General features: G+C 34.4%; 2 protein-coding genes across 2 annotated transcripts; both read left to right on the forward strand.

Annotated features, from left to right (window-relative positions):
• Positions 1 to 2,163: 2,163 nt before the first annotated feature.
• Positions 2,164 to 4,474, forward strand: LOC116030087 (cinnamoyl-CoA reductase 1-like). Its single transcript, XM_031272213.1, has 6 exons — positions 2,164 to 2,408; positions 2,998 to 3,167; positions 3,268 to 3,459; positions 3,566 to 3,731; positions 3,838 to 4,024; positions 4,159 to 4,474. Exons 1-6 carry the CDS (start codon positions 2,258 to 2,260, stop codon positions 4,301 to 4,303), a joined length of 1,011 nt encoding a protein of 336 aa, XP_031128073.1. The 5' UTR covers positions 2,164 to 2,257; the 3' UTR covers positions 4,304 to 4,474.
• Positions 4,475 to 7,785: 3,311 nt separating this feature from the next.
• On the forward strand, positions 7,786 to 11,242 carry LOC116030095 (cinnamoyl-CoA reductase 1-like). The gene is made up of 6 exons (XM_031272221.1): positions 7,786 to 8,115; positions 9,338 to 9,529; positions 9,654 to 9,819; positions 10,344 to 10,431; positions 10,558 to 10,656; positions 10,771 to 11,242. The coding sequence occupies exons 1-6, from the start codon at positions 7,831 to 7,833 to the stop codon at positions 10,913 to 10,915; spliced, it is 975 nt and encodes a 324-aa protein (XP_031128081.1). The 5' UTR covers positions 7,786 to 7,830; the 3' UTR covers positions 10,916 to 11,242.
• The last annotated feature ends 878 nt before the right edge of the window (positions 11,243 to 12,120 follow it).

Raw genomic sequence — 12,120 nt, forward strand, 5'->3', positions numbered from 1 at the left:
ATAATAATCTTATAGTTATCTAAAATCATGTTATAATTCTAAGACCTTCGCATCTTAGCAATGTGATGAGATTACAAGTTTATGTAACATTGTCACTTTAGATTCTATTTAAAAGAAAAAAAAATTAAATGCTTTCATGTCTTGAGAGATCGACTTGCCATATATAGCCTTTCAAGTGTCTTATTGTAAACTTTTATTTCAGGCCTCACCTTGCCTTATCGGGAAGGGGCCCAATATTTTTTAAAGGTATTATTGTTATTTTTTTTTAAACCACGAGCTATCTTGAACCGACCTTAATTGTAGGAGATACCTTTAAATTCGTACCATACTTAAATTAATTCCCGTTTACACCGGGCCGGTCCAATTAAGGGCAAAGTGCTTGAGATGTAATAATATTAGGTGAATTAAAATATGATAATTGGTGATAAGACTAACTTTTGGCGTTTGGTTAGAGGGAATGAATTATGTGGGAAAGGAATTGTAATTCCATGGGAAAAGAATAATGTAGGACTAAAGTGAGAGTTTAAATTCCAGTGTTTGATTTGCAGGAATAAAATTACTGGGAATTTCAATTCCAATGTTTGGTATACATGAGAATTGAAAGGAAATAAGTATTATAAAGTGCAAAATGCCATTGTTGTTGTTATTAATCATCTTATATGACAAGTATCTCTTGGACCCGTTTGCATATTCCAACACCCAAAAAGTATAACATGCATATTAAATTCAAAATTTTGTTTTTCAAAATGTAGGCAAATATGCTATATACACATCAAATTTAAATACTTGAGAGTTTTGAGAAAACATACTTGATTAAGGTTGACCTAAAATGATTATTGCTCAGAAACGACGTTCTCTGTTGATATTAGTCGAAAAATAATACACGCTATCATCTAGAAAGGAAGGGCAGACATTAATTTTAAGTTTAAAAAAGGAGGAGTAATTTTGTCACGGAATTAAAATCCTAGGGGGCCATGAAATTCTAATTCCATAAAAATTAGGAAATTGTAATTCCACGGAATTGCAATTTTCTTCCACCAAACTAAAGAATTTAGTTACCTTTGAAATTAAGTGGGAATGGAATTGAAATTCTCTCCAACCAAACGCCTTGCTAAAAGTGATAGAACATTACCAGGATAAAAATAGACTAAATAATAGAAGATTACATGTATAATTCTCAATTCGGACATTCAAATATACCTATTGAGATTCGGACCAAATAGTGCTAGAGATAAGCGATCACTTGATTATTAGGCTAAATAATGGTTCTAGTAAATACGAATAATGTATATCTTTCGACTGGCTAAAGGCTCTCAATAGTATTAATATTATAGTGCAACCGAGAATATGAATAATGGAAAATTACAATTTATTATGCCCTCAGAATATGACAATTATCAATGTTACATTTGAATTATTAGTGGTGTAGATGCTGTTTTTCATTTTCAAAACGTGACATATATTACCCTTCTCTTAAATTATTAGTGATGTAAATAAATGTGATTACCTATCATTTTTCCTGTTTGAAGACAAAGTTTTTTCCACCATTTTTCATTCTACGTTTATTCTCCTTCCAATAACAACGATGTTTCTAAGAAAATAGGCAATATTGTCACGTTCTGAAAATTAAAATGCAACATTTACATTATTAATAGAGTTTATTACCGAAATGGTCCCTCGACTATTGCGAAATTACCAATTTGGTCTTCGACAATTTTTCATGCCCAATTTAGTCCCTCGACTTTGAAATTTTTAACCAATTTGATCCTTCGTTTATTTTACCGTTAAACATCCGTTAAATCAGGATCAAATTGGTAATTTTGCTATAGTCAAAGGACTAAATTGGTAATTTTTCAATAGTCAAGGGACCAAATCGGTAACTAATTTTTCACTGAAATGATCTCTTGACTATTGAAAAATTACCAATTTGGTCCCTTGACTATAGCAAAATTACCAATTTGGTCCCGATTTAACGGATGTTTAACGGTAAAATAAACGGAGGACCAAATTGGTTAAAAATTTCAAAGTCGAGGGACTAAATTGGACACGAAAAATTATCGAGGACCAAATTGGTAATTTCGCAATAGTCGAGGGACCATTTCGGTAATAAACTCTTATTAATAATTCACCGGTGATAGGGATAATTCACGTAGGACATAAATTACAATAATAATTAACCACATAAAGACTTGTCAATTAATTAATTTGTATCATATATGATGTGGCGTGAGTATATAAGTTGACAAAGCTGCTAGATATGACTACTTATCATCTAAAAGAAGAGGCCAGGATGAGCGGAGAGGGGAAGGTGGTATGCGTCACCGGTGCTTCCGGCTACATAGCTTCTTGGCTTGTCAAGCTTTTGCTCCACCGTGGTTACACTGTGCATGCCACCGTTCGAAACCTCAGTCAGTCCCCTACCTATTTCTCTCTTTTTCTCCTCATATATGTGTTTCATTATGGTCTTTCAATTCTCTCTCACTCCCTCTCACATATATTTATGAGAAATTAAAGGTTTTAGATAAGCCCCAATCAATAAGATTGACAATCTGATAGGGTAACGAGGTGCTCTAATTGATATATCTAATCTATAGAGGAGAGTTTAGGTGCGGCCGCGCCTTAACGTGCGGTCAGTGCGGCCGCGCCACTATGTATACAAATATGCATAACTCAATGTTAGAAAATGCACAACAAAAATATGCACCATTAGGTACGCATCACTAAAAAGCACACCATACGTATACAAATTTACACCACAGAGTGTTTGAAAATACACAATTAGGGGCCGGGGAGTTATGGTGCATTATTTTGGGTGTGTTGTGTGTTTTTTAATGTTTTTATTTATTTTTATTGTTGTGCATTTTCTAACATTGAGTTCTGTATATTTGTATACATAGTGGTGTATACCGCACCGATCGCACGGAAAGACGCGACTACATTTGATCAGATATCTCTAATCATAAATACATTGGTTTTGTATATATTATATTATTGCAGAGGATCCAAGTAAGGTGTCACATCTTCTTGAATTAGATGGTGCTAAGGAAAGATTGCATTTGTTTGAAGCCGACTTAGTTGAGGAAAACTCTTTTGATCATGCAATTAATGGATGTGAAGGTGTTTTTCACACAGCATCACCTGTAGATTTATCACCATCAGCAACTAAGGTCAACCCATTTGTTTTTCTTAATTATGTTAATACCCCTTTGTTTGTTTAACTTTTTCTTTTTTTTTTTTTCTTTTTTTTCTAAATCATATACATTTTAGGTAGGAGTAGTGGATACTGCAGTAAAGGGGACACTAAATGTTCTTGGATCATGTGTGAGAACACCTTCTTTGAAAAGGGTAGTGGTGACATCCTCAACAGCTTCGATTTTGTTCAAACGTGATCCTATAACTCCAATGACGGTAATTGATGAGACTTGGTATACAGATAAAGAATTTGCTTTAGAAGCAAAGGTAATTATGCATATATACACTTGATAAGAGATCCACACAACCTTATTATAAGCAAAACACTTTAATTTGTTCTAATTTATGTGACTCTTTTTTTTTTTCTTTATAGCAATGGTATGTCCTGTCTAAAGTCCTTGCCGAGGAAGCTGGATGGAAGTATGCAGAGGAGAATGGGATTGACTTGGTTTCTTTACATCCTGCTCTTGTTATTGGCCCACTTCTGCAGCCCACTCTTAATGCTACAAGCAAAGTCATTATAGATCTTGTAAAAGAAGGTAATATTTCATTGAAAAGTGCATCAAATTAAATTTATAGTCATTAAAATTTTGATGAATTTTTTCTATTAATATAAAAATAATTAATGAATGTTACGTCACACAGGTAAGGATGGATTACCTAATGGAATCTACCCTGTTGTTGATGTTAGAGATGTCGCAAATGCACATATCCAAGCATTTGAGTTACCTTCTGCCCGTGGAAGATACTGTTTGGTTGCGATAACAATGCACTCTTCCCAAGTTTTGAAGATTGCAAGCCGGCTTTTTCCTTCTCTTCCCATTTCTGACAAGTAAGATTTTAGCTAAAGACATTATTATTTATATAAATGTTTTTAAGGCTTTTGAGGTTTTGAGGATGCTCTTGGTAAAATTTAAAAAAAATTATGAAAATATATCTTTTAAAAAATTTATTTTCTAATCACAGATATAAAGATGACTTGCCTGCAGTAGCAACGTACCAAGTATCCCAGGAAAAGGCAAAAAGCTTGGGGATCAACTACACTTCTTTTGATGTGAGCCTTAAGGATACTATTGAAAGTTTAAAAGAAAAAAACTTCCTCATCTTCTAATTCTTGAGCTTCTTCTCACTCATGTGGTGGCATTGAGGGAGGGATAGATGTTTTAATTATTTAGGTGGTGTTTAATTGGAGACTTTGTACTCTATTATAAGATTTGATATCTATTATCATATTTGTTTGTTTACTTTTGTTATGATATTATTGGATTCAAATCTTTAGTAATTATAAAACTCATTATCTTTTTTCTTCTTTACTTTTGAACAATAGAATAAAAAATGAGGAAAAAAATAAAAATAAAAATATTACTGTCTATGCATTCCATATACAACTTCAGTACGAGCTCGAGCTAGAAACTACCGGACTGCCTTGCTGCGAATGGGAAGGCACTTCTTGCTTGGGGCCGACTACTCACCGGAGTACCGAATCGCCGTGTTGCGACGGGTGACCCTACTCAGCCTACTGTCGAGTGTTTTGTTGAAGCTGTTGTGGAGGCGATGGTGAGTTGCTGTGTGGCTAATGGAGTGGCGATGGCGAGCTGCTGTGTGGCTATTGAAAATAGTCCCATTCCCGTCCCCGTGAGAAATTAGGCAAGGACGAGAATCTTTGTCCCTGGTCAATTCTTAATAAAAATCTTAAATTAGTGTAATTTTAATTTTAAAAGCAAAGATTTTAATTTTATGTATGTATGCATGTATGTATGTATGCATGCATGCATGCATGCATGTATGTATGTATGTATGTATGTTGTTTTCCTTCTTATATGTATGTATGTTTTTTTCCTACTTAAGGTGTGTGATATGTATGCTTAAGGTGCGTGAGTTGTTGAAACTTAAGGTGCGTGATATGTATGCTTAAGGTGCGTGAGTTGTTGAAACTTAAGGTGCGTCATTTTAAAACCTTAGATGCGTGGTTTGTGTTCTTAAGGTGTGTGGTTTGAGTACTTAAGGTCCGCAGTGTATTCTCAACTGAAGGTGCACTATTTAAAAACTTTAGGTATGTGGTTTATGTTTTTAGCTCAAGGTGCGTGATTTGTATACTTAAAGTGCATCGTTTTAATGCCTAAGGCGAGTACCGCATGGGTGGATCTAGAAAATTATGTGAGTGGGGGCGTAGACGCATAGTTCAAATGACTTTAAAAATGTGAATGACAAAATATCAAACAACTATAATATGGTTCAAATAAAAAATACATTATAAATTATAATACAATATTTATGATAAACTACATGATATTTAGGGGAGATCAGAAGTCAAAACTATACTTGGGTAGGACCCTAAGGTGAAATTTTAAAACACTTTGAAATGTTATAAAAATATTTATGACAAAATATAAAACATAATCAATTAGATAAAATAGTTTGAATATAAAAGACATTATATTCAACAGAGTCAGTAGTACTCAAAAAAAAATATTCATAAATACTTTAATTTTAATTTTCTTTTTAATAGATTAACTTTAAAATTTTCTAAATTAGTTCAAATACGATGAAGTATAATATAAGCTTGTGAACTACATTAACTAAATGATGTTAAAAAAATATTTAATTTATTGAAGAGTTGGAATAGTTAAAATAAAGAAAAGAAGCTTCATTAACTAAATGATGTTAAAAAAAAACATTTAATTTATTGAAGAGTTGGAAGAGTTAAAATAAAGAAAATTAAAGAAGCTAAAATATACAAAAATAGTGCTAGTGGAATGTGATCCCATGCAATTCCATGTTATATCCAAAGTTCCAACTAACGGAGCTGCTAAATTCTTCAAGAATTTGTACACATACTATTATGCTGCTAATGTGTATATATACACACATACATATGTTCCAACTGCTCTCATTGTAGCTCCGCCCGTGTACATATATAAAATATGGCTCACGAGCGACTTAACGAGCTACGAACTTAAAATATTTGACCTAGAGCTCTCCTTGATTACTGATGGGTAAATATGCACATGTACTAGTCAGTCCGTAAATCACCTGTCCGTCGGTCACCCAACCTGTCCGTCAACGGTCACCCAACCGGTCCGTCGACGGTCACCCGGTCCGTCGGCCGCATGATCGGAAGCAACACACCTTGTGGATTGGAGGCTCACGAGCGCGACAGTTGCTTGATGTGACGACCGACAACTTTTCGGGAACAGGGGATCCGTGTTTTCATCACCTCGAGCAACTCAACCACTTCGAGCAAACCGATGCGCATTTTGCGGAGTGACAGCCCATATGCCCTCCACTTGCATATCAGACACCATGTGCATAGTGAATCCACTTTGTATAAAGAGGGGTCATTCCCCTCACTGGAAAGGAAGGACTCATCAGGACTACACTAATACACTTGTGATTTGCTCATTCGTCTCTCTTGTTCTCTCCTTGTTACTGTTCGTCACCCGTAGAGCGATATAGCTTCTTACCGCTCAGTCGTCAACCGGTAGAGCGACCGATTGACCGGCCGAGCGGCATCCTTCACCACACGTAACACACGTATCCGTAGCGTAATCGTAAACCCGTTTACATTTACGCTATCAATTACATAATGAGTCAGCTTGAGTTCAAACTTGACTGATTCCGAACTGAGCTTTGATCGAGTCACTCGCGAACGGCTCGACTTATTTGTAGGCCGTTCAAATTTAAATATCAAAATGTCATTGTTTCAATTTAAGATCTACAATGCTACGTGGACCTCCTCACACGTTATATATAGCCTGCATTAACTTGTGCTTTCCGCCTAACACGCCAAAGATGTACAGTGTTCATATGATTTCTCTTACTGTTGTATGTCAACCTTAATAATACTATTTCAATAATCTTTACTAAAGATTCTTTAGTCATCAAATTCAAATGTTTGGTGAGTGTTGTCGGATAGGTGGCATGTCGCTATAATGCAAGAAAACAACACCTTTAGCCCAGTATTTTTTACTTTTTAAAATTTAGTCGCTGTTAATTAATTTTAACATATTTAATCCTTTAATGGTCAATATGTAGACTTTCAATTCAGCCACTAATGTTATATAATTATCAAATTATATTAGCAAAATTTTTTTATAACGCTATTAATTATTGTCATTTAGAATTAATATCCATAGTTAAAGTTTCATTTTGTCCAAATAAACGTACGTCATTTTTAACCATAAATACTAATTCTAACTAAATGATAAAAATAACATCATAAAGTAATGAAGTTCAATAATTATATAATATTAGGGGACTAAAGATGCAATGTTATTAACGATTAATACACTAATCTGTTTAAATTAACTTACCATGCCAAACATCTTATACTCATGCGATACATATGTTGCTCTCATTGAGGGAATGCTACGTACTCGGGTGATGGGGTATTGACTCTTTGAACTGCAATAGATAGAGAAAGTATAGAACAAATATTACCTTGTAATAGTACTAATATTACTAATAAAAAAAAAAAGTAGGAACCAAAAGTATAGTTTCAATTTCCCTATCATATACATAAGCCCAAGAACAACAATCCAAACAAATTAAAATTTATTTTAAGACTAGCTGCAGGAACTGGAGCTTTGAAAGGAAAGCCAAAGCGGCATAGCTGGGTAGAATAGTGTATAGAAGAAGATGAGCATGGAGATGAAGGTGGTATGCGTGACTGGTGCCTCCGGCTTCATAGCTTCTTGGCTCATCAAGCTTTTGCTTCACCGTGGTTACACCATCCACGCCACTGTTCGCAATCTTAGTCAATCCAAGGTGGCTCATCTTCTTGCATTTGATGGTGCCAAGGAAAGACTGCATTTGTTTGAAGCCGACTTGCTTGAAGAAACCTCTTTTGATCCTGCAATTAATGGATGTCAAGGTGTTTTCCACATAGCATCACCTATTTCTTTTTCACCATCTGCAACTAAGGTCAACTTTCATGTGTTCCTCTCTTATTATATACCAATTTAGCCCTCAACTATAGTATTTTTCTTGAGGTAATGCTCGATTGGTTCCTTCACAACTATTAGGATTTTACCACTTTGGTCATCGATTTTTAAACTTGTTCAATTTTATCCCCAACTATGCAATTGTTAATCAAAATGATCCTCAATCAGGATTATTTTAGTTTGGACCAAGGACAATTGTTGGTAAAAATTGCACAGTTTGAGATGAAATTAAGCAAGTTTAAAAGTCGAGAACTAAGTGGTGAAACCCTAATAGTTGATGGGCCAAATCGAGTATTAATTCATATTTCTTGATTTAATCCAACATGATTTTTTGTGTTTAATTTGATCCTGGATTTTGATGCTTCCTCAGTTAGGATAACTTGTAATTTCCCTTCTATTAATGTTCAATTTAGGCTGTGTTTGGAAAGTAGAAAAATGACTTCTGAAAAATGTTTTCTGGAAAATGAGTCATTTTCCAGAAAATAAGTTCATTTCCCATGTTTGGATGTAGTTTGGAAAACTGTGTTTGTGTGTTTGGTTCATTTTCTGGAAATTGAGTAGAATTGTATAATTATACATTTTTATTATTTTATTTAAAATATTAAAATATTTATATTAATATTAAAACTAATATTTTAATTAAAAAAAAAACCCACCCCCGGTTTCCGGCGGAAACCAGATGGAAACCACGTGCTCTGGTTTCCGATTTCTGCCGGAAATGTGGATTTGCGTAAGAAATTTTCGGCGCTTGCGTATGAATGGCGGAAAATGACTTCCACCCAATTTTGGCGGAAGTCATTTTCTGCCAAAATGAGCTTGTTTTCCCTAGTCAACGGAAAACCCAGTCATTTTCCGTTGATTGGGTTTTCCAGTGGTTGCCAAACAGCCCAAGCTCGGAAAATGATTTCCGGAAATCATTTTCCGGGCTTCCAAACACACCCTTAATCTTCGACTATAATACTTTTTCTTGATTGTAACAAAAGTATCAAAGTCCAGACCCAATTAAGCACAAAAAAATCATTTAGGACTAAAACAAAAAAAATTAAAATCACTATAGTCAAGACTAAATTTGATATTACCTCATTACTCTCTATTTGTTTTAATCTTTGAAGGCAACCTACAACTTATATTTCCAATCATAATAATCTCATGTTTCATCATCACCCAGTTTTGTATTTTCGTATGTTTTTTGTCTGTTTTAGGCAGAACTAGTGGATCCTGCAGTAAAAGGGACACTAAATGTTCTTGGATCTTGTGCAAAAGCAGCTTCCGTGAAAAGGGTAATTGTGACATCCTCAACAGCTTCAGTTATGTTTAAAAGAAATCCTATAAGTCCCGAAGAAGTAGTAGATGAGACTTGGTTTTCAGACAAAGAATATGCAGAGAAAGCAAAGGTGTGTTTGTGTCTCTTTAGTAAATGTTTTAATTTTTTTGTGCATATCTTCTGTCATATCCCTAACCTGAGTACAAATAATCAAACAATTCATGCCAATTAATATGAGGTTTTGATTACTATAGCAATGGAATGTCCTGTCAAAAATCCTTGCCGAGGAAGCTGCTTGGAAATATGCAGGAGAAAATGGGATTGACTTGGTAGTATTGCATCCTACAATTGTAATCGGTCCTATTTTACACCCAACTCTTAACTTTTCAAACGCATTGTTTCTTGACCTCATAAAAGAAGGTAATATTTCTTTTAAAAATTAAAGGAACCAAATTAAACTTATGTTGATAAAAGTTGTGATGATAATTTTTTTACGAGTTAATACCCAATTTAGTTCTCGACTATAGTTGTTCTTTTTTGATTTATTAGTCCTAAAAGACATTTTGTTCTTAGTTAGGTCCTCGACTGTGATGGTTTTACCAAATTGAGTCTTCGACGGTTAGAATTAATATAATGACTAAATTAAGAAAAATCAGTGTAGTCGATGACTAAATTGGATAAAAATTACTATAGCCGAAGACTGACTTGGGTAAACTACTATAGTTGAATTGGATATTAATAGAAGTGAAATTATCAAGTTATTTTAACAGATGACTCAATTAAAAAAGTAAGAAAACTACCAAAGTTGATGACTTAATTAAGCACAAAAAATTGTTTAAGACTAAATTGATAAAAATCATTATAGTCGATGATCAAATTGAGTATTAACTCTTTTTTACCATTATTATCAGCCTGAATACAATGATTAATGTCATGTCACGCAGGTAAGGAAGTAATGCCTACTGGAATCTATACTTTTGTTGATATTAGAGATGTTATAAATGCACATATCCAAGCACTTGAGTTACAATCTGTGATACGATCCCACATCAGCTCCACAAGAGATTGTGGAGTGGTACTTAAGTTGGGGCCAAACCTCCACTCATGAGCTAGCTTTTGTGGTGGAGTTAGGGTCTTGGCTTAAGTACACTATCAATTTGCTAGTGGAAGATACTGTTTGGTTGGGACAACAATACACTCTTCTCAAGTTTTGAAGATTGTAGGCGAGCTTTACCCTTCTCTTGCCATTCCTGAGAAGTAAGATTTTTAGCTAAAAAGTAAAGAAATTGTTTATGGGAATGTCCTTAGGTAAAACAAAAAATTACAAGAAATTTATTTAAAAAGAATTTTTTTTTTTTTTCTTGGTGATAGATATAAAGATGACTTGTCTGAAGTACGAACATACCAAGTATCTCAGAGAAAGGCAAAGAGCTTGGGCATCACCTTCACTTCTTTTGATGTGAGCCTTAAGGATGTTGTTGAATGTTTAAAAGAGAAAAAGTTCCTGGGCTTCTAATTCTTTGGCTTCTTATTAAAGCATGAAGAGGATGTTGCAGCAATCTATTCAAGAGACACAGCGACAAATTATATTATGGATCACCGCCGATGTAACAGTGTGTACTATGGAGTAAAATGATATCGTTTGATTTTAATTTCTTTTAAAAAAATTGTTGTTGTAAAACCAAACCTATCCTCGCGTGGACATATATAATAATATACAGTAAAGTAGAGAATAGATACTAGATACAGAGAGAACTATCAATCCTTTATTATTCATCAGTCAATCTAATAAAGAATGAAGACCTATAATCATAATATAATACCATTGGACATTATTTATTTACAACACTCACCCTGACATTATTATATCATACTCATTTCTCGTTAAAATCTCATTAGAAAAAAACCAATGAGAAAAAAAATAGTTGAGAAAAAGAGTATGTGATGTATGTGCATTCATTCTTCACTAGATGCCTCATTAAAAAACTTTAATTAAGAAATTTATATCAAAACTCAATCAAAAGAGTACAATTATTGGTCTTTAAGACCCAATCTTCAAGTATATGTCACCCCTTATATAAAAACATTTTTCCAAAAAAATGTAAAAAGAGGTTTCTTGAATAAATCTACTAAATTGTCTAGAGCAAACATTTTGTATAATAATCTCGTGACTCTTCTGAAGCTCATCTGCCTTGAATTTTGACACTATTTTTTTCAAATATTTATAAACATACCTGATGGGATATGGACCAGGACCAGGACAAGGCGGGAAGATGTGTCGGGTGAAATGGTGCAGGACGGTTGATGTGGTCAGGTCGATCAAAAAGGAGGTGAAACCAATCAAGAAGGTGGTGAAACTAATTAATGAGGAGGTGAGAGTAGTCGAGTAGGAGAAGTCAGAATGATCGGCCGAGCGAGTAAATTAAAGATGTCGGGTATATTAGCCGGATGAATGGAGAAGTCAGAATGATCGGCCGAGCGAGTAAAGAAGTCAGGCGTATTGGCCAGGTGAGTGGAGGACACGGGATGATTGGTCGAGCGAGTGAAAGTTGGAGTAGTAATCAGATGAATGGATGAGTCGGGTGGATCAATCTACAGAGTATGTGGGTCGGACGACTTAGCTGGTTAGGAGGAGTCGGTCGGGCGGAAGGATAGGATGAGTAAAGCGACAAGAAAAAGAGATATGTCTTGCCAAAGCCAAAGATGGTTAATGCTAATCTT

Source organism: Ipomoea triloba, chromosome 9 (genome assembly GCF_003576645.1).
Source record: "Ipomoea triloba cultivar NCNSP0323 chromosome 9, ASM357664v1".
NCBI lineage: Eukaryota > Viridiplantae > Streptophyta > Magnoliopsida > Solanales > Convolvulaceae > Ipomoea > Ipomoea triloba.